Source organism: Gopherus flavomarginatus, chromosome 2, assembly GCF_025201925.1.
Source record: "Gopherus flavomarginatus isolate rGopFla2 chromosome 2, rGopFla2.mat.asm, whole genome shotgun sequence".
Classification (NCBI taxonomy): Eukaryota; Metazoa; Chordata; order Testudines; family Testudinidae; genus Gopherus; species Gopherus flavomarginatus.
Genome location: NC_066618.1, coordinates 264,894,036 through 264,914,012, shown reverse-complemented (window position 1 = coordinate 264,914,012; position 19,977 = coordinate 264,894,036). Strand labels below are relative to the sequence as shown.

Here is a 19,977-nt window from a genome sequence, read left to right as displayed (position 1 = left end):
CACAAAGTATTTCTTGTAAAACATTACCAAACCATAGTAAAATTCCAAAATATATCATTATTGGTATTGTACACATTATTTTATTTTAATAATATATTTCTATTTATTTTATATTATATTTGGGGATTTTTTTCTTCTTTTCATCACCTGACCATCCTTTTCCAACCTAGGGTACAGGGGTCTTTCTGCTCATATTTCATTGCATGATAAAAGCTCTAATTATCTAACCCTATGAAAACAGAAATTATTGGTGGGAATACTGATCTTCAAAAAAGTGGACAAGATAAATATAATAAAACCATGAATCTGAACCCCAGCTTGCACAGATCTTTGCCTACTCCATTGTCTTCAGTGATACTATGCCAATTTCCGTGAGCTGAGGATCTAGACCAGTATATTTTATTAGGCCAATGGTTTAAAAACCTTTAAGGTAAAGAGGCCTAACCGGGACCTTTTTGTATAGAAGCTTTTGAAATACAGGAACACATAAAAGATATCACAGTATCCAAGTTGACATAAAATGGATAAACCATTCTTCTTCGACTAACTTCACCATTTTATCCTATTTCAGGGTACTTTACCATACTGAATATGGTGAAGATGAAAAGGGCAATCTTGCAAGGAGTTGAGCACCCTCAATTCCTATTGAAATCAATGGAAACTGAAGGTACTTAGCACCTTTCATGATTAGACAATTCTTTCTAATTAAATATTTAAGGTTAACTGGCTCTGCCCCAGACAAGGCTGAGGAGAGATGGATAGGAAGGCAGAATCTCCAGGCTGGGAAACATTTATGTACAGTATAACAAACAAATGCAGTAAAAATACTTATTTTAAAGATGCATATTATTCTATTGCTCCATCAATCAGTTTTTTATATACTGATTCCACAATTTACAGCAAACCTCTGCTATATTTCACAACATACCACAAAATAAAGCCAAATGTTCCCCTCTGCCAACAAGAGCAGAGGAAACACAGATGAGCAGTTCCAGTCAGAGGGACTCCTCTAACTGTTCCCCTTCCCTCTGACCCAATGGAAACAACTACATTCACAGAATCAAGCACTGAGATAAAAGGGAGCAGGGGTGGTAAAGGCCCCATCACACGATCTTCTCCTAAATGCCATGGGGATTACTGGTGTAAGTTAATATCAATACTGTGTAGTGAGAAGGGCCTACAGTTAGAGCTGAGGGTTCTCAGCATGTCACAGGTTTGGGTCCTCATCAGAATTAACTTGCCAGTACCATAATTTGAGACTCATGGTTTTTGGATGCCAAGCCCACTTCCTGTTTTGCTGTGGGGATGGGGATGGAGGGGGACAATGAATGTCTTGAAGAAATTATCAGTCAGAAACTCAGTGAGTCTATATCTGTGGAATTTCCTGTCCCCTACACACGAATAACCTGCCAGATAATATGGCCTTAAAATATTAACAACAGAATTTGCAAACAACAGCTCCTCATGCAATGCAGACGGGTTTATCTTTAGTTTTCCACCTAATAGTTAATCAAATTAACTTCAGTTAGATTATTTTATCAACAGAAAATAGTATTCAAAGAAATGTAAAACCCGTTCTTCACTGTTATACAACATGTTCAATCACTACATTCCATTCTTTAAGACTATTCTATAAGATCTCATGTATGACCAGTATTAGCTAGCAATCTCTTGTCAACTCTGCATGCTATCTGAATATCTATTTTAACTTCTACTAACATATCCCTTACTTTTCCCTTGACCCTACCTTCTGTCTGGAAGAAAGTAAATTTTAACATAAGGATTCCTTGGCCTCCCATCTTCCCTTGAAGGAAGATCCTTTGCTCCCAATATTGTGACTATCAACTGATGACCAACCTTGTCATACCACAGCTTTATCTGTAATGAGAAAATATGCATTAGTCAGCTAATTTCTTTAACCATCTAGCACACTATTCCTCCTCCCAATATGCATTTTACTCTTCAACCCCTCAACTGTGATGATTTTATTGACTATTAAAACATAGATAATTTGTATTCCATTTTGTAAATTGTAGTCAGGCAGAAAAATGAAATGATACACTGTAATAACTTCAATGTGTAGCAAAAGTTATTTCATTAAAAAAACAAATATATATGCATATTACTTCTCATTGATTTCCAAGTAGTGAACTGTTTAAAATTATGTTCCTTTTGTAGTTTTGGATTCCGCTGTATGGTATTTAGCGACATGGGGTCTTTAAATATTTTTCCATTTCTAAGGGCTCTATTCAAAATGAATGAATGTTTCATATCCTGTTGGGATGGAAAGACTATGGAATGAAGCCATAGGCATTATGGATCTGTTCAAACGATATTCAGAATAATTTTGGAGGCATGTTTATGTTCAATTCTCAGGAGCTTCCACAAACAGGTGAAAGGGTGGGTGAATGTTTCATTATGATGATTCACTCCTCAATCCAACTCAGCATAATAACGAAACCAACAGGTCAAAAAATATTTTATTTAGCTGTACAAGTTGTATTTATTATTAATTAATCTCAGAGCTATATTAGCCATGGAGTATCCTTGTAACTGCAGGTATTAGAAGTTCATAACAAACTGCTATTTAGACATTCCAGCCTAAACATTATGCTTCTAAATATATATTGCTCACATACAGGGCATACCTACATTAGACCATTGCACTCTTTCAGGGGTAAATGGTGTATCCATAGCAGGATTAAGTATTAAAAATAATCAGGGTATCACATGATAGTGTGATAACACCACTGTGACATCATTCAGACAGGCTCTGTACAAGGAAGTCTGCTCCAGACAGAAGAAGATCTAGACGTTTTAGAGGAAGCAGCAGTTATTAGTGGCACCTACTAAAGCCAGGGAGGGGAATACTCATTCCTGTCACTCACACCCACCATAGCTGCCCATTTCCAGGCACAGACACATCAAAGCGGAGGTAAATCTTGTGATGGGAGCTGCCACCACCACAACTCTTAATGGGCAGGAGATTGGGGGCTGACGCTACCTCTGCTGATCCCAACTCACCCTCTTTGGTTAGGCCAGGTGAAGGGGCACCTCAGCTAGCACCACAGCTCCTAGTCTTCAGGCAACCAGAGATAGGCCTTGGCAGCTGGCACACTTCTCAGGTCATATGACAAAAACACAAAAGGCTGGCTCAGGCTTCCGTAGTTCCCAGTACTTCAGTGAGTTTGGTAGAACATGACCACAAACACTCTACTTATTTTCTGGTAGACCAGGGCCTCTCTCCTCCCCAGTCCATGACTATGGTGTCTAACATCAGCCAGTGATATTCAAATGGATGCTCAAAGGAAGGAGAAGGCCTCTGTTCCCCACTACCACTTCCTCTAAAATTTCTCTTCAGAGGAAGAGGGGGCCTCCAGCTCACTAAGAAGCTTCGTGGAGACACCTCTGTACTCCCAGTTAGGTGGCTCTCTGACTACTCCAAACAGAAGACGGAGGGAGCAGTGCTACCTTCAACATCTTCAACTCACACAGAGAGCTCTAGAGGGCTGTTCTCCCAACCACCCAATTCAGAGGGCTCTAGCAACCTTCCCCCAAACTGAGGATTGACGTTCATTCAAGTTGGACAACTGGGTGGGTAGGGCTGCACTGACAACACCACAGCAAAGGTGGCCTTAGTCACCCACCCTTCAACAGATAGTCCTGGGAAAGGTGTTACTCTATCCTACATGCAGTAGGCTCTGTTGTGAAGTGCCCACTTCTCATCATCCAACTAGAGGAGTCACTGTGTCTCTTTCAGCAAAGTGCTCTGAGAGGGGCTGTCCCTGACCGAAAAGATGTCTTGGAACCCCCACCCACTCACAGACAGGTCACTAGGGAGGTTCTGCCTCACCACATCACTCCCAAGCAGAGAGCTCTGCGGGTGGGGGCACTGTCAATATCACCCCGGCCTAACCAAAGAGTACTATATGGATTGCCCCTGCTGCTACCACCAACACACTTGAGCAGGATTTTCCCTGCTCTGGGTTGCTGCAGGCCAGACCAAGCATCAGAACTGAGAGCAAGGAGTCAGTTTCGCATGTGTTCTCAAAGAGACCTCTGCTGGGCCCAGGCAGCATGGAGGAGGAAGCTGCCTGATTGGAATGCTGAGGGAGAAGAGAAGGACTGAGAGGGGCAGGTTACAGGAACAGATTGGGACAAGGAGGCTGGAATGGGGAAGAAGGAAAGTGGGACTAGGAGTTGAGGTTGGGGTGGGGAGATTGAGACTGTGATTATATGAGGAGCAGAGTGGGAGGCAGGATCTGGAAGAGGAGACTGGTAACCACTGGGGCGGTTGGGAGAAGTGGGGGGAAAGGAGAGACAGATCTTACAAGGAGCCATGAGCATAATGCATGATCCCTGCTTCTGTTGTTGCAGAAATTGGAAGGTCTATAGTGAATGAGGCAGGGAATTACAGGAAGAAAATGGAGGGTCTCATTTTTAAGGCAGTTGAATACTCCCCTCAGGAACTGGATTCTATCCCTGCTTTGTCAACAAGATCCTATGCAATGCTGCGCAAATCACTTAAACCAAACTTCTTATAGGTGGTCACTAATTCTGTGTTCTACAAGTGCCCAACTTGAGAACCCATGGTCTTATTATAGAAAGGCTGAGCACTCACAGCTGGAACTGAAGTAAATGTGAGCTGTGCTTTGAACATATTAATTGTTATATAATGCTAAGTAGTATGAAAAATCAGGCATACTAGGCATCTTAAAGTGGACACCCAAACTAGTGGATTATTTTGACCTTAATCTCTTTGTGCCTTAGTTCCTCATCTGTGAAATGGGGATAATGCCACCCCCACACACACACACACCTCCATTTCACAGGGCTGGTGTGAAAATAAATTCATTAATGTTTGTGAAGCACTCAGATATTATTGTGATGAGCACCACAGCTATTCCCAGGATAATTCTGTCTTCAGATCAGGATTTGAAATTTTTGAGTGCTTGACTTTGCAACCTTAATAATGTTCTTTTAATGTTGGGTAGGGGCACATGTTGTGTGTACAATATATTATACACTTTATATAGACAGTTGTATCTTACAGATGTAAAAACAAAATGTATTTATACCTGTTAACATTTTGGTATCTTTGACTTCTTCACTGATTTGTTCCAATCATTGCTGCACATGTCTTGAGGTGGGGAGATGCATTCTCACATAACTGCATGCAGAGGTCACAGCTGAAGGTGACCGCAAGCTTTATTGGCATTCTTTGCCATACAAACTCTGGCTCTGTGATGACTATGGTTAGCACCACCAACCTTAGTGGTATTGAGCTTTGCTTTTTTTCTCCTTTTATATATAATGTGCACAATTATTTTATGCATTATAATTATTTTTATATACTAGACACGATAAATCGACCCCCACTGAATCGATCGCTGCCTGTTGATCTGGCCAGTAGTGTAGACAAGTTCTTAGATTGAGCCTAGTTTAAAGGCATAACTGCCAGGAAATCATGGCTATTCAAGGTGCCTACCTACACATAAATGTTTTCTCTAGCAGGCTCATCCTGTTTGCCAGCACTGATATATTGGCAGTGTATACATTGTTATACTTGATTAAACTCGTTGATATTTGTGTGGCAAATTGAAAATGCAAAGTAAGGAAGGACAGGAGTGCACAGCCAATTCTCACTGTTAGGCTAATTAAAGATGGTGAATGGGAAATATGTTTAAGACTATATAATTTCCCAGGAAAATATTGCCTAACAGGACTCGGTATGCATTAAAAAAACTTTACTAGGAGTTAAACTGGTACACAAAGGTGTGAATACATCAGAGTTCAAGATACAATTTTGTACTTTTCCAAAAACAGTATAACCAGCACAGATCAAGGAGGAGGATGCCAGCAAAAGAGAAACAGGAAGCTTTTTTTGCAGTGAAAAAATTAATAATGAACAAAAAATCTGATTGTTGGGAACATAAATGAAGGTTACTTACGTGAAACTGGCAGTTCTTCAAAATATGTGGGCCCTATCTATATACCACCCCTGTGTATGCACACATACCAGAAATTTTAAGTAAGCAGTGCCTATTGGACTCTTAAGGAGCCCAGGTGCCTTGTGCAGTGTGATTGTTCATATGAGCTCCAAAATCTCATAGGGAGACATCTGTGATTATAGGTGTAGGTGTGAGGAAAGAAATACCCACCCAAACTTTCTCCAATTTTGTCCACCAGGCAAGAGAAGCCAAAACCTTGATGGAATTGTTACTTTGGCATTGATGTTGTCTTTTTCTGGTGAGTAGATGAACTAATGCCAAGTATATAGGCAGCTTAGATGAAACCTGACAAATAGTATAATGTGGGTGCATGAGGCCACATGGCTGAGGAAGGGAAAGGCAAGCCCTGACTGAGGTCCACGGTCTGAGGGTGACCTGTTTTATTAGGTCACTCATAACATGGAATCTCTTGGTAGGCAGATAGGCTCTTGCTATAGTTGAGTTCAGGGTTCCTCCTATCAAACTTGTAGGGGTTAAAGTAGACTTTTCATGGTTGAACCAGACTCCTAAGGAAAAGATGGAGTAGGAATGCTATTGCCGACTGGACTTCCCTGCTGGATCTGCCCGTCAGGAGCCAGTCACCGAGATATGGAAAGATGGTGAAACTGTTTTGTCCTATCCAAGCTGCCACTGCTTAAAGGACTTTTTTGAAGCCTCTGAGTGCTGCAGCTAGCCCAAATGGAAGTACTCTGAATTATAATTGGTCCTCCTCAATGAGGAATCTGAAGAACTTTCCATGGGATGGGTGAATGTCTATATATAACCTTCTGTGGAATGAGTTAATGTCTACATGAAAGCCCCCCAACCAAGTGCCCTCTTCCAGATGTCTTCACCACTAGCCTGCCTTCATCAATAAGGGTTTGAAACTGGGCCCTGTCTACCTGGGGAAGTCTGTCCTTAAAGTCTGCAAATTTGGCATAATTCAGGAAATTGTATTTTGCTAGCAATGCCTGGTACTTAACTATAAATTGGAGATTAGACTGCGAATACTTTCCTACTCAAAAGGTTGAAGAATTTAACACCTTTATCAGTAGGAGTAGTCTTGGAGAACTGCTTCTGGACCTTTCTGTAGCCACTCGCACAACTATGGAGTTGAGTGCTGGATGAATGAATAAAAATGCTGCCCCCTTTAGCTGGCATGAAATATTGTTTCTCAGCTTTCTTCAAGTTTGGGGCACAAGAGGCAGGGGTGTGTCACACCGAAATGTCAGTGCTTGTTTAACTGGAAAGGCCACCTTTGAAAGGCTAGAAGGCTGGAGGGTGTTTAGTAATCTCTGGTGTGTGTCCTGGACCTCTTCAGGAGGTATCTGGACTTCAGTAGCCACCCTCTGCAACAACTCCTGGTGCTGCCTATGGTCATTGGGTGGAGAGAGAGATGATGGAACAACTGTCTCAACAGTGAGGAGGGTGGCATACTCATTGGATCTGGCTCAAACTCCTCCTCCAGAGATTCTGACATGAAGGGTCAGAAGGAAGGGAGAGGAGGGTCAGTGTGATTCTTGCATGGATCCGTAAGATTGTGGACATCTTGGACTAGATGTAATGTGCTTAAACTTCGATTTTCTTGCAAAATATGAGAACTCATAACCATCAAATTGTGGTCCATTGGCTGACATGACCACTTCTGGTATGCCATGTCTAGCAAAGATAGATTTGATACTCACAATAATATGTTTTGCTTCAGTGTTCTCAAATCCTGTTATTTCTGGAAAATGAGAATAATAATCCAGAACCAATATATAAATTCTTGTCAGCATAAGTAAACAGACCCATGCCTACTTTGGTCCAGGGTGACAAATTGTCTTCATTTACCATCATAGGCCATTTTATTTGGTTATCTCTGTATCATTGGCATGTTTCACAAGCCTTCATGGATTTTACTCTATCTGTATTCATTTGTGGACAGTATAGAACATTTCTAGCCCTTCTTTTGCATTTTTCAGTACTCATGCTACGCCGTACACATCTTTAACCCTAATATAGATGCACATTTCCCTGCAACTATCACAAACTTAATCTTTTCATTTTTATTTTTTACCTTTTCTCAAGATCACATTCACCAACAGTAGGAATCATTACTCCACTGTAAGTGTTATCTGCTTGCTGTCAACATTTGTTTTTTTTCCTCCAGATCTATTATAATAGAGTCTGCTACACACTGGCTTGTGCACCAGTGTCCAATTCAAAAGTCACAGAGGTTCCATTTGTTTCCAGCATAATAGTCCAGTCATTTGATGCTGTTAGTTCTTGCAAAATCATAGAATCATAGACTATTAGGGTTGGAAGGGACCTCAGGAGGTCATCTAGTCCAACCCCCTGCTCCAAGCAGGACCAATCCCCAGATTTTTACCCCAGTTCCCTTAATGGCCCCCTCAGGGATTGAACTCACAACCCTGGGTTTAGTAGGCCAATGCTCAAACCCCTGAACTATCCCTCCCCCCTATTCCTATGAAAAGTTCTTCTTCATTGTTGCGTGCACTGTAGTGATCCTCCTTTCTGTGCAACAAATGTACACTGTGTTTTTTTCTGGACCCACACTCCTTTTGTTTGCAAATTCTTGCATAACACTTTTCACCTCTTACATCTGTTGCAACATTGTCAAAAGGTGGGACACTGCTGCGGACTATATCTGTGACCACAGCATGTACAGCTCTTTATGCTGTCTTCTCCAGACTTTTTCTGGTTGTGTTTCATAGATGTCTCCCTGGAATTTCTGTTCTATCTCTGTTCTTTTATCTGTGGATATGTTACCCTGTCCACTATTTCAGTGCCTTGCTTTCCCTCCAAAAGCTTCAGCCTGGTCTGTTGCTTGGCAGACGATGATTGCTTTTTCTATCTTGAGATCAGGATCCTCCAGCAATCTTTTTCTGAGCTGCAACTCTGATCCCCATGATTACCTGAGCTCTAACTAGGGAATCTGTGAGTCCTCTGAAATTACATATTCGACTCAACAGTCTGAGATCCTTTACAAATTCCTCAAACGATTCTCCCTCTTTTTGTGACCACATATGAAATTGATATCTCTCAAAGAAGATAATAATCAGCCTGCTCTGCTTGGGTCAAGTACAGACTATTATAGACATATAGCTCCTCAGGCCCCACTATATTTAGAAAGAGTACCTTTTGCTTACATGGCTCCTCAGTGACTCCACTAACCTGCATGTAAAGGCTGAGTTGCTGCTCAAAACTCCTTCAGTTGCTCACTGCATGCCTGGAGAGTTGCTGCTTCCCTGGAACCCTTAGTTGCTCCATTTTCTTTTCATCAGTGTTCACACCACATGATCCAACATGTATGTCCAACCACTTCTGCTACCATGTTGTGTTCTTTAGGGTTCTCATGCAGGAGTCAGAAGCCCATGCATGAGATAAATGATTTTTTATTGAAGTAAACACCCATGCTGGTCCAGCATGTCTAACTAGGAAGGAGAGCTGCTAAAAATCAAAAATGAAACCGGAGACTGAGCTGAGTAGCAGATTAGCTCTTAAATAGACATGAACCTCACAAAGGCTTTGGTCCTTTTTGGTGTTTGAAGGGCTCCTGAGGAGGGTACCAGTGGATCTGAGTCATCTGAAGATCTAGTGTTCAGGGGATCCCACACAGTTGGTGCTGTTGGATAGAGTTCCAGCATTGAACTCCCAGACAGAACCGCTGGGTACTGCTCATTAGGTTTGTGGGGTGGCACCAGAGCCAATACCCTCAGATCTTCTTCCTCTGATCTTTACTTCTTGGACAGTTTTCTGAGGACCTAATTCTTTAGAACCTGCATGTGAGGACTCGCCCAATTTTGACCAAGAAAGGGAGGGATCCTTTCTATTAGAGGCATATCTAGGTAGAGATATGACCATATGTCTATGTTCATGTCCCTATTCTTAGGATAGGATTTCTCAGGCTTACAAGTTTTAACTCAGCTCTGGAGCTCATGTTTAGAGGGGCTCTGCTCACTATCTGAGGCTGTTAGTGTAAGGTGATAAGCCATTTCTGTGCTGGGCTCCAGCCAATCCACAAGAGAGGGACTGATCTGGTAATTCCCAAAGTCGGTATCTAAGCCCCACAGGAGTAACAGCAGCTCAGTCTGCTCAACATCACTCCAGGTCTTGGAACTCACTCCTTCCTGTTGGTGGCAACAGACTCCCAAAGCCTGAGTTGTTCCAGACTCAGGTGCATGGTGTGCATACATAACATACATACCCATGTATGGAATACATCGAAGTAGAAGTGAAGCTTAAAAAAATACCCAGGGACTCAGGGGATAGAGAAGGAGTGTGGTGGTGATGGTGAGAGGTGGGAGGGTGTGGGTGAACAGTGGGGAAGCTGACAGTGGAATCAGAGGCACACACTATCTTTCAGAATGATTAAATGAATAGGTATCGACAGTGATGTGTGAACATCCCTGAGGTCTGTACACTAATCCCGATTAATCCATCTACCTTCCTACTGAATACGTGCATATTGGGAGGCATGACTTTGTCTCTCATGCTAGTTAGGATAATGTTGTCAAAGCCATGAGTATGAGCTTCCTGAGAACCATGCCAAGCAACATTTGACTCTTTGACCAGAATTATACTCTGTAGAAGACTACGCAGAGAGGTCTGTAAAGGCTCTGTGTACAATGGGCAAAAATAAAATTTCATTTGAATAGAGCCCTTAATTAGTAGAACTGTAATAAATAATCAGTGTTGGAGATGTTTATTCCTTACACACTCATGTCATTTCCTGTGTATGCCTTATACAGAATTATTGTTATTTTTACTCTCTTAATCATGAGTAACACAATCATTTGAGCAAATGAAGATACTTTTCATTCTTTAATGAAATAAATTATTTTAAATGGGATTTATATCAGGATTTTTGTCATATTTAATGTAATTAAAAATGATGGGCTACCACATGACCCTTCTAAATTATAATACTTCATAAAACAATGGAATTTAGGATGATTTTTGCTTTTCAGTTGAGTACTTGCTTGTCAGATGAAATTGCTAATTCAAGTTTCTTTTAAAAAATATCTAAGCAGAAGAGAAACATAAATGAATTATTTAAATTATACATAAGGTAGTGGCTGGTACTTAACCTTCCTGGGCTTTTAACAAACCATTTTCTGCTGTCTAACCTATCTCATATGTTTCCCTTCAAGTTAATACTATGATCATGTCCCCGTTTCACTGTGAAAATTAAAAATCTCACTCTTCATTTGGAACCTTTCATTTTCACCTTTCCTTGGGCAGTGATTGAGCAATATAAGAAAAAACTATACAACTCTCAAACAAAATATGAACATTTCCATAAAAATATTTTTTAACAAAAGCAGGTAATATTCTACATACAAAAAACTAAAAAAACCATGCAGCAAAACAACAGAAGCGTTGTAACATATTAGTACAACCTACATTTGAGTTAATCTACAGTACTTTAAGGGTTTCCTAATGAAAAAAGGCAAACAACTTGTACCCAAATAGGACCGTAAAACTCCATAAACTCAATGATAAGAGGCAGACAGAAATTATTTTTTACTTAAATCAGGTTTTGATTAAATCATCCTACTTTTCAAAATGCAAGCATTGAGTATAATATACACAAAATTCATTTCTTTAGACAAGGTACAAATTTATTTGCCGATCTTCCACTGAAGGAACTACTATTAATTGGAAAATGCAAAAAAGTATGTGTTAAGTAATGATCATGAATGATTTAAAGAGACATCAACCTTGGTATAATGAGATCAAATATCCACAGCACAAGATTATTTACTATTTGTACAATATAAATATGTATGTATGTATGTATGTATTATGTATGTATGTAGAACACATAGCCATTATCACTGCTGAAACCTGTGTTAGTTTATATATATATCACAAAAGTAGCAAAACTAAAGCTTATTGTCTCTTTAAATTTTAATTTAATATTTAACCCCCATGCAGAATTTTACAAGCTGCTCACAAGATGATATGAAACTTGTTAATATGGTTTGAAGCAACACATTAAAAACAATGGGAAAATGGACCAAAACATAACGTTTTCCTACTATGCATTTTCCAAAATGAACAAAAGAAAAAAACACAACTTTAGTTTCTGTCAGGCAGATGAGGCCTTTACCTGAACCCTAGGAACAAAAGGCGTTGTTCTTCTACTAAGGCTTTGGCTCTGGTAAGCAAAATTAAAGAAAAAGCCATAAAACAAAACCAAAAAAGACAACACACTGGAAACTAAAAGACCAAAAGTAAAAACAAATACACACAGTTTTACACCAAAGACATAGTTATCCAGAACAAACTATTTTAATGCAGTGCATAATTTAAATCTGCACATCTGTTACTGAAGCATGTGAAAACTCTGTGGTGAAATTCTGGCCCCATTGAAGTCAATGGAAGTTTTGACATTGACTTCAACAAAGCCAGGATTTCATCCTGTATGTTTGTCTACTTTGATTACACTTTCAACAAATTAAGAAATAATCTTAACTAAAAGCAAAAAATGAGTACAGTGGGAATTAAAAGTGGAATAGAAAATATTAATTCAGCCTGAATATCTCTGTCAGAAAGCTTAAAGTGTGCACTGAGAGGCTAGAAACTAATACAGCAATGCCAGGTTTTAGTCCCCTTTTCCACAGTTTAAAGTAGTATTTGTACCAGCAGCCCTCATACACTCTGTAGCAACCATTAAACTGAAGGTGGAGCAGTTGGATATTAGCAGTGGGAAAAAGGTGTGATAATGTATTTCCATTCCCTACCAATCATAACAGGAATGACATACAGTGTATATAGAAAACTTTTGCATGAAATGAGTCCTGAAAAACGTAGCAATAGTTAGGAATCACACTCTGTACAATTTGACCATTCTGTCACCTTATTCATACCTTCCTCTACAGGTAATCCCAAGGATTTCAGTGTGACTATTGACAGAGTAAGGTATTATCCAATAGGCGAGATACGGCTGGGCAAGGAAGTAAGAAAGTCCCATTCACTCCACCAGCATAGGTGCTGGAAGTAGGGGTGCTGCTGCACCCTCTGGCTTGAAGTGGTTTCCATCATATACAGGGTTTACAGTTTGGTTCAATGGCTCTCAGCATCCCCGCTATAAAAATTGTTTCAGCACCACCGTTCATTGATTGGCCCAGCTAAGACTGTTGCTCTACCACAAGGTGAAGAAAGAAGGGACTACTTGCCCAGCACTCCCTCCTGTAAGGGCAGAGGTGTGGAGAGGGGCAGGAAGTGGGAGGTGACTTTTCTTGCTGGAATAAGGGAGAAGAAACTCACACCAAAGCAAGGGGGAGTCTAAGAGGAGTTTGTGACTCTCTCAGGGTACATCTACACTGGAGCTGGAGGTGTAATTTGCAGCATGGATAGATTCACACACACTAGCTTTGGTTGAGCTGCCGCGCTAAAAATTGAAATGGCAACATGAGCGGTGGGATACTAGGTTTTTACTCCCCATGTACAAACCCAGTCAGGAGACTGGGTATTTACTTGGGAGGCTAGCCCATACTGCCACCCATGCCACTTGTATTTTTAGCACACTAGTTCAATCAAAGCTAGTGCACATACATCTAGCTGAGCTGGAAATTACACCTCCAGCTCCAGTGTTGACATACCCTCTGTCACAGTTTGTCCCGTGGTCTGCTCCTGCAGTGGCACAGCTGCATACTGTCCCTCATCCAAGATAGACTGTAAAGTTACTATCTAGCCCAATCTGAGTGAATTTGTCAGAATCTGTCTCCAAAGGAAAAAATAGGATTTCAAGGTCTTCATGATAGTCCTATATAGTAACAACTTAAAAAAAAAAATACAGAGTTCCTCTATTACAGGTCTGCTCCAATGTCTTTAGCCTCACAGACAGGTCACAATCCTAAGAGATTGAATTGCCCCTGCAATTAACTGAACATCCTCAACTCTCACTCACTGCAGTGGGAACTGAGAGCAGGGGTGCTTATCACAGGTTTGGTTGGGCCCTAGGTTAACAATGGTAATCCATCACTGATTTTCCTAAAACAATCTTAGACATTACCATATACCATTAAAGAACAATTCTAAAACACAGAGACAGCCTTTGTTAAAACAGGTTTTGTTTTTTTTAATTAATGCAGCCTCCAGAAATAAGCCAACCAATAATAAATACCAACTTGTTCCAGTTTTTTCCCTTCTTTTACAGAACCAATCAAACCTCCTCTCCCTCAACAAACATACAATCTATGCACATCATTATGACTAGTGCACCTATCAACCCCCTTTCCAGTAGGCCACAGAAATTAATTTGTGATGAAATATACCTTTGTTATAATGTTTTTAACTGCTGAATATACATGATAGATATAATGAGGTGCATAGAGATATAATGGTGTTCAATTGTATAGGCAAATAATCATATACTTTATACATGACAGATCTCTCTTCTATGCAGGGCTTCTCCATCTGGTGCAAAAGTGAGTAATTGTGATTTTACATATCTACTCATTTTTGAGTTCTAAAAAGCATTTTTTTCAATCTTTAATTCTAATCACTGCAGCATGGTCTCCAAGTTATTCTTTTCATAAAGTACCAAAGAAATAGCCAGAATGTTGTAATGAAACAAACAGCTCCAAGACTCAAATGCTGATTTTTTGGAGCAAATGAAAGCAAATAAATTTAAAGAAAAATAAGTAAGTGAAATGTAAAGGGAAAGGCAGCAAGTAAAGCAAATAATGAAAAAAATAACTACAACACGTTACTCCCTGCAGAGGCCAAACCTCTGCAAAACATGGATAATAAATTATTCAAATAAATTAGCAAATGATAACATACACAATTTTTGTGTAATTACACAGAATTAGCTTAAATGAAATATGCATCTGAACATGGTAAATATTTATGGAGATGGAAGTTTTTTATTAGGCAAGATGATCTGCTGATTCTCTCAGCCTCTTGGTGGAAAAGTGAGTCTGGTAACAAATTCTATTACTCTCTAATGGTCAATTCTGGATTTACAGTATATCCTCAGAGGACATAGCCTGCCTTTCCCGTTATACAATAAGTATAGAGACATTAACTGCAATGAAGAGAAAATGAGTGATGAGAAAGAATAAACAGGGAATGAGAATGCAAAATATAGGGTGACTGCATCACACTCAAAGTGTCTAAATAACACTTATATCACAGCCTTTGAGAGAAGAGAATCAACTCAGTAAACACTGCCCTCCAAAAACACACACTAAAGATTTTCTTACTTTTGTTTAGGCATTAGGGCAAACTGAAATGAATAAAATTAGGAACCTAACTCCACATTTAGACACCTAAATAATTGGCCCCTTTTTCTAAGATGCCAAGTAGTCAGGGCTTTTATTAACTTTAATGGGAGTTGTGGATGCTCAGCCTTTTTGAAAATCTTGGGTACCTACTTTTAGGTACCTAAGTCTGAACATTTTGGCCAAGGAATATAGCAAGTTATGGGCTCAGGCAACCTTCTTTGGTTTTATGTTTCTAAGGCCAAAATAAACCTCCAGTCCCTTGGCATTGCCCTGCTACACAAACATATACACAAAATTCCATCCACACTGATGCTAAAATACATGTTGAGAGCACACAAGATTTCACCTTCAGTATTTTAAAAACATTGTACACATAGAAGCATGCAGGAAGCCAGCATCAGGCATAGCCAAAGTATGTATGAGGAAAATGAAATCCTGGCCATAGCACTGCCAAAATACATATAGTAGCATGCAGGAAATCAACCACATATCATTACTTTTGCTGTGGTGGGGCTGGTTTAATGTGTGGTGTTATGAACATTTTTTTGCTGGAAGAGCAAGCAGTCAACCAGACTGAAGATAGCAAAAATATATACTGTAGTCCCAAAATACTACCAATAAAAACTTTTTAAAAATGGATAGTAGAGTTTGGATAAGCACACACAAATGCCGACATGTATCCAAACTAGGCACACCTCTAACAGAACTACGGAGGCCTCCATCAATTCCAGCAGCCCTCTGTTACAGCACATCCTACAACACACTAACTACCCTGACAATATCTGATAGTGTCTACTGGTATGGGAGGCCAGGTAGCCTTCTATATGCTCCAAGAATTTTCCAAGAGCAGACAGGAAGCCATCACCCCTTTTCCTTTGACCTCTCCTACCCAGACCAGCACTATCCCTTGCACATATCCACACCTACACTCCTCTCACAATGCTCACACCTCTAACAGCATCTTCATGTATCCTCCTTCCCATCTAGACCCAGGATTCTGCAGTATTTTCCTTCCCAACCAGACACCATGCCAAAATCATTCCAAGTGGTTCTGAAATATTAGTCTTTCCCTCCCTCTCCAACATCTCAGTATCTCCTGAGAGGAGTCAGATAGCTGCTCACCAACCTCTAGATCTTCAGAGCACAGCTGATGAAAAAAATGGAAAAAATAATTTCACAAAAAATGTTGAAGTTGCTTCCATTTCTCAGAATTCAAAATAGAACAATTTTTCATTTTTTGTCAAAAAATGGTAAATATTTTATCAGAATTTTCAAAATTTCAAAAATTTGAATTTTGTTGCCATTTGCTCCAACTTTGGGAAAAATACAGAAAAAAATAAAGAAAGACACGGTGAGTGAGGTAATATCTTTTACTGGATCAACTTATGCTGGTGAGAGAAGTTGGTCCAATAAAAGATATTACTTCACGCACCTTGTTTCTCTAGTATCTTCGGACCAACACGGCTAAAACAACACTGCTTACAACAGAGAAAGAATGAACGAATGAAAGACAGACACCAACTCTGTAACTGATCAAAATTTCCTCAACTTCTGACAAGCCAAGTTAGAGTGTCTCATTTCTCTTTTGCCACTCTGTCACATTTCCAAAATTGAGTAAGTTTTGGAAAGCTACAGTGGTAAAGGTGAAAAAAGGAAAAGAAAACGTGTATGTAAAGGGCAATCCAATTGATAGCACTGCTTTCAGTGTCAAAAGGGAAAAAAAGGACAAAGGAGGCTGAAGGGGAAAAAACAAAAATCCAAAATTGAGACATTTCAATAATTTTAGTTTTCAAAAAACCAAAACTAAATTACAATTTCAATTCAAAATAAAATTAACCATATTTCCATAAAGTTTTTACTTTCAAAAACGAAAATTGCCCATAAAATATTTCATTTCTAACTAAACCCTTTTTCTTTTTCTGGGAACATTTTTCAAATGAAAAATTTTGACCAGCTCTATTTCAGAATAGGACAGCTGCCTGGTAAGTGCCACACCTCTAGGGTGACAGCAGACATCCCTATGTTCCAGGAGGCAGGGACAAGCACAACCCATACCCCACTACATCCATCACTGAATTTTACGGCCCCTGTGGCAGCTGCAGCAAAAAGTGGGCTGTGCAGATAGCAGGAAGTAGGCTCTGCCAATCCATGACAATAGGAGTTGTGACTGCCTAATACAACCCCAAAATACTTTATGGATAGACATACTCTACTTCCATCTTTTTGAAGGAAAATAAACTGAGGGCTGTAAGTATTTTCAGATAGAGCGTGATCAAGGGAACTTGAAGAAATAATACATGTCATACTAATCATCTCCCTACCTTAACTTTCTTTCTGCTGGTAGTAAAAGATACCTGCTTTTCAGAAGTGTCCACTAATTTTAGGTGCCAGCTTAAGAAAGCTAGAGCTTGATTTGTAGAGATACTGAACACCTGCAGCTTCCATTTCAGTCAACTGAAGATTTGGATGGTCAGTACTCTGAAAATCAGCTGCTTTATTGATTAAAACAGGGAAAAGCTCATTAGTAGACAAAGAAAAAGTGAACTAAACCTATAGATGAAAACAATAGACAGGAAAGAAGACTTTGTATGACTCAAGGGGTTTGTTTATCCCCAAAAAAGGAAGAATTAAGTGGTTCTAAAAAAGGTTCTGTGAAAAATATTTGTGAAAGAGAACTCATTTCTGCTTGATGCATGATAGTACATAAGTCAGTCCCAAGAGGGCAAAGATGGTGAAGATTTCTCTGAATTCCTCCTAATGCCATTTGGTTTTCTTGGATGGGAAGGCATTTTAAAAAGAAAATATTTAAAAGACATTTAAATGTAGAGACTGAAAATAAAATTCATTAAAAAATAGGTAAACATCAACTCCGAGTAATATGTCTTTTTGACATTTACTTTTTTTTTGGTGATTTCTGCAATTGCAGTGACTAAATCAGACCATTCCTCCAGATCCCCTAATATTTCACTAGCTCATAAACATCCTGGGTTTTCATTATCTCAAAGTTTGACATCATAATAATCTGGAGAATAAACAGTATTACTCTCACTCATCTCAAAAATCTCACCTTACAACTATGCAAATTTTGTATTTAGATACAAAGGGGTGGGGTGTTTCTGGAGTAAGGAAGGCCAGGAAGTCACTCTTGTCTTGTCCCCTGCTTTGAGGCTGTAGCCATGCCCATAATATTTTTTCTTTTCTACATATGATTGGCTATGTCCTTTTTTATTTATGTTTTCATTACATTTTGCTGTACTTGAAAAGTTATTCTATAGATTAATCCTAAAATAAACTTTAATGGTTGTATCTTTGATAGCCCAAGTTTGTGTCCCCTTGTTCTTATATTTTAGCACAAAGATTTTTGCAGTCTCCACACCTACTATACTGAGGCAATCTAAATCTCATTTTTCCAAATAATACAGCCTTGCAAAGAAGTTCAACAGCACAGCAGTACAGGAAATTAAAGAAAAATAGTTACAGGTGGCTGTGCTGATAAGCAAAACAAATAATGTCTCATCCATAGCTAAAAAGTAGCAGAAAAGACTACTGACTACACTGGAAAAAAATATTCGCTCCCCTCATCTCTACATAACATTGCATCAGCTCTGAGAATTTTATGAACATTTTCTCTAGATTCTGTATGTATTTTTATATCACACTGATCCTCAATCTTTATATTTTTTTTAAAATATAAAGGTGAGATTTTTCAAATATCTTCAACAGCGGCCTAACTCTGCTCCCACTGAAATCACCAGTAGCTTCACCATTGACCTCAATGGGTATAGAGTTAGGTCAACTCTGAGCACTTTTGAAAATCTCTCCCTAGAGTTCTAAATATCATTTGAGAGCATAAAAGGCCCCCAAACCTTTAGCTTAGTCCAAAAATCATCATTTCAGAGGATGTATTTGTGGATTCTTTAGATGAGCTTTGGTCACAGTGAGGATGGGAAGAATGAAAATGAGTACCATGAGGAATCAGTGGAGAGAACAGAACTCTTTGGCCGATGTTTTCAACAATTTAATTTTTTCACAGAATGGATAGCTGAACACCTGCAACTTTATATGCATAAGCACCTACGTGTGGATTTTTCAAGTATTAACATCCATGCATGCGGTGAAAAAAATTGTCAAATGCATGGGTAGGCCTTATTGCTCAAAAAGTGTGTGCACTCAATTGCACATATACAGCTTGAGGCAAGATTCAGGCACATTTGAAAATTTGGCCTATACGTCTCAGAATATCACTCTAGTAGCTTAATGGATACATATAAATTCCCAACAGATGATGAAAAGGCTGCACTTTAAAAGGCATGCCCTGCCTATACTGAGAAACATGCACTAAGGAAGAGAATTAGGTTCTTACAAGATCTTTATTTTACAGCTAGCTGTCATTTTGCATCAAAATTGTGTATGTTATAAAAAACAATTTGAGAGGATTAAAAAAATGGTTACATACTGAAAGTTGTCCAGACAAGAACTGTGGAACATCCCTCAACATGCCAGGACTCATGGGAGAAGTCACTGAAATAGACGGTCGGTCCATTTTTTGAGATTCAAATGAACTAGAACCTGAAATGACAAATAAATATAATTTATAAAAAATAGTAACAATTAGCACTTGTATTGTGCTTTATATTTTCAGAGGTCTGTAAAAACATTATTTCTGACATATTACAGAACACAATTATAGCCACACATATAATAAACATGGAGTATATGGTGGTGAAAACTGGAACCTTATTTTA

General features: G+C 39.2%; 1 protein-coding gene across 45 annotated transcripts in view; it reads right to left on the bottom strand.

The window, feature by feature from the left end:
* The window catches only part of RIMS2 (regulating synaptic membrane exocytosis 2), an 885,358-nt gene that overhangs the window by 370,983 nt on the left and 494,398 nt on the right, over window positions 1-19,977 (bottom strand). For 26 of the 45 annotated variants that reach the window (XM_050940560.1, XM_050940517.1, XM_050940515.1 and 23 more), the window contains 3 exons: window positions 19,689-19,801; window positions 12,109-12,156; window positions 1,748-1,878 (listed from right to left, as the gene is read on the bottom strand). The exons of 1 other annotated variant lie outside the window; for it this stretch is intronic. In XM_050940560.1, coding sequence (XP_050796517.1) covers window positions 1,748-1,878; window positions 12,109-12,156; window positions 19,689-19,801 — 292 coding nt within the window. The remainder of the gene's footprint in view (window positions 1-1,747; window positions 1,879-12,108; window positions 12,157-19,688; window positions 19,802-19,977) is intronic. 18 more of the 45 variants (XM_050940563.1, XM_050940562.1, XM_050940561.1 and 15 more) reach the window with 1 other exon arrangement.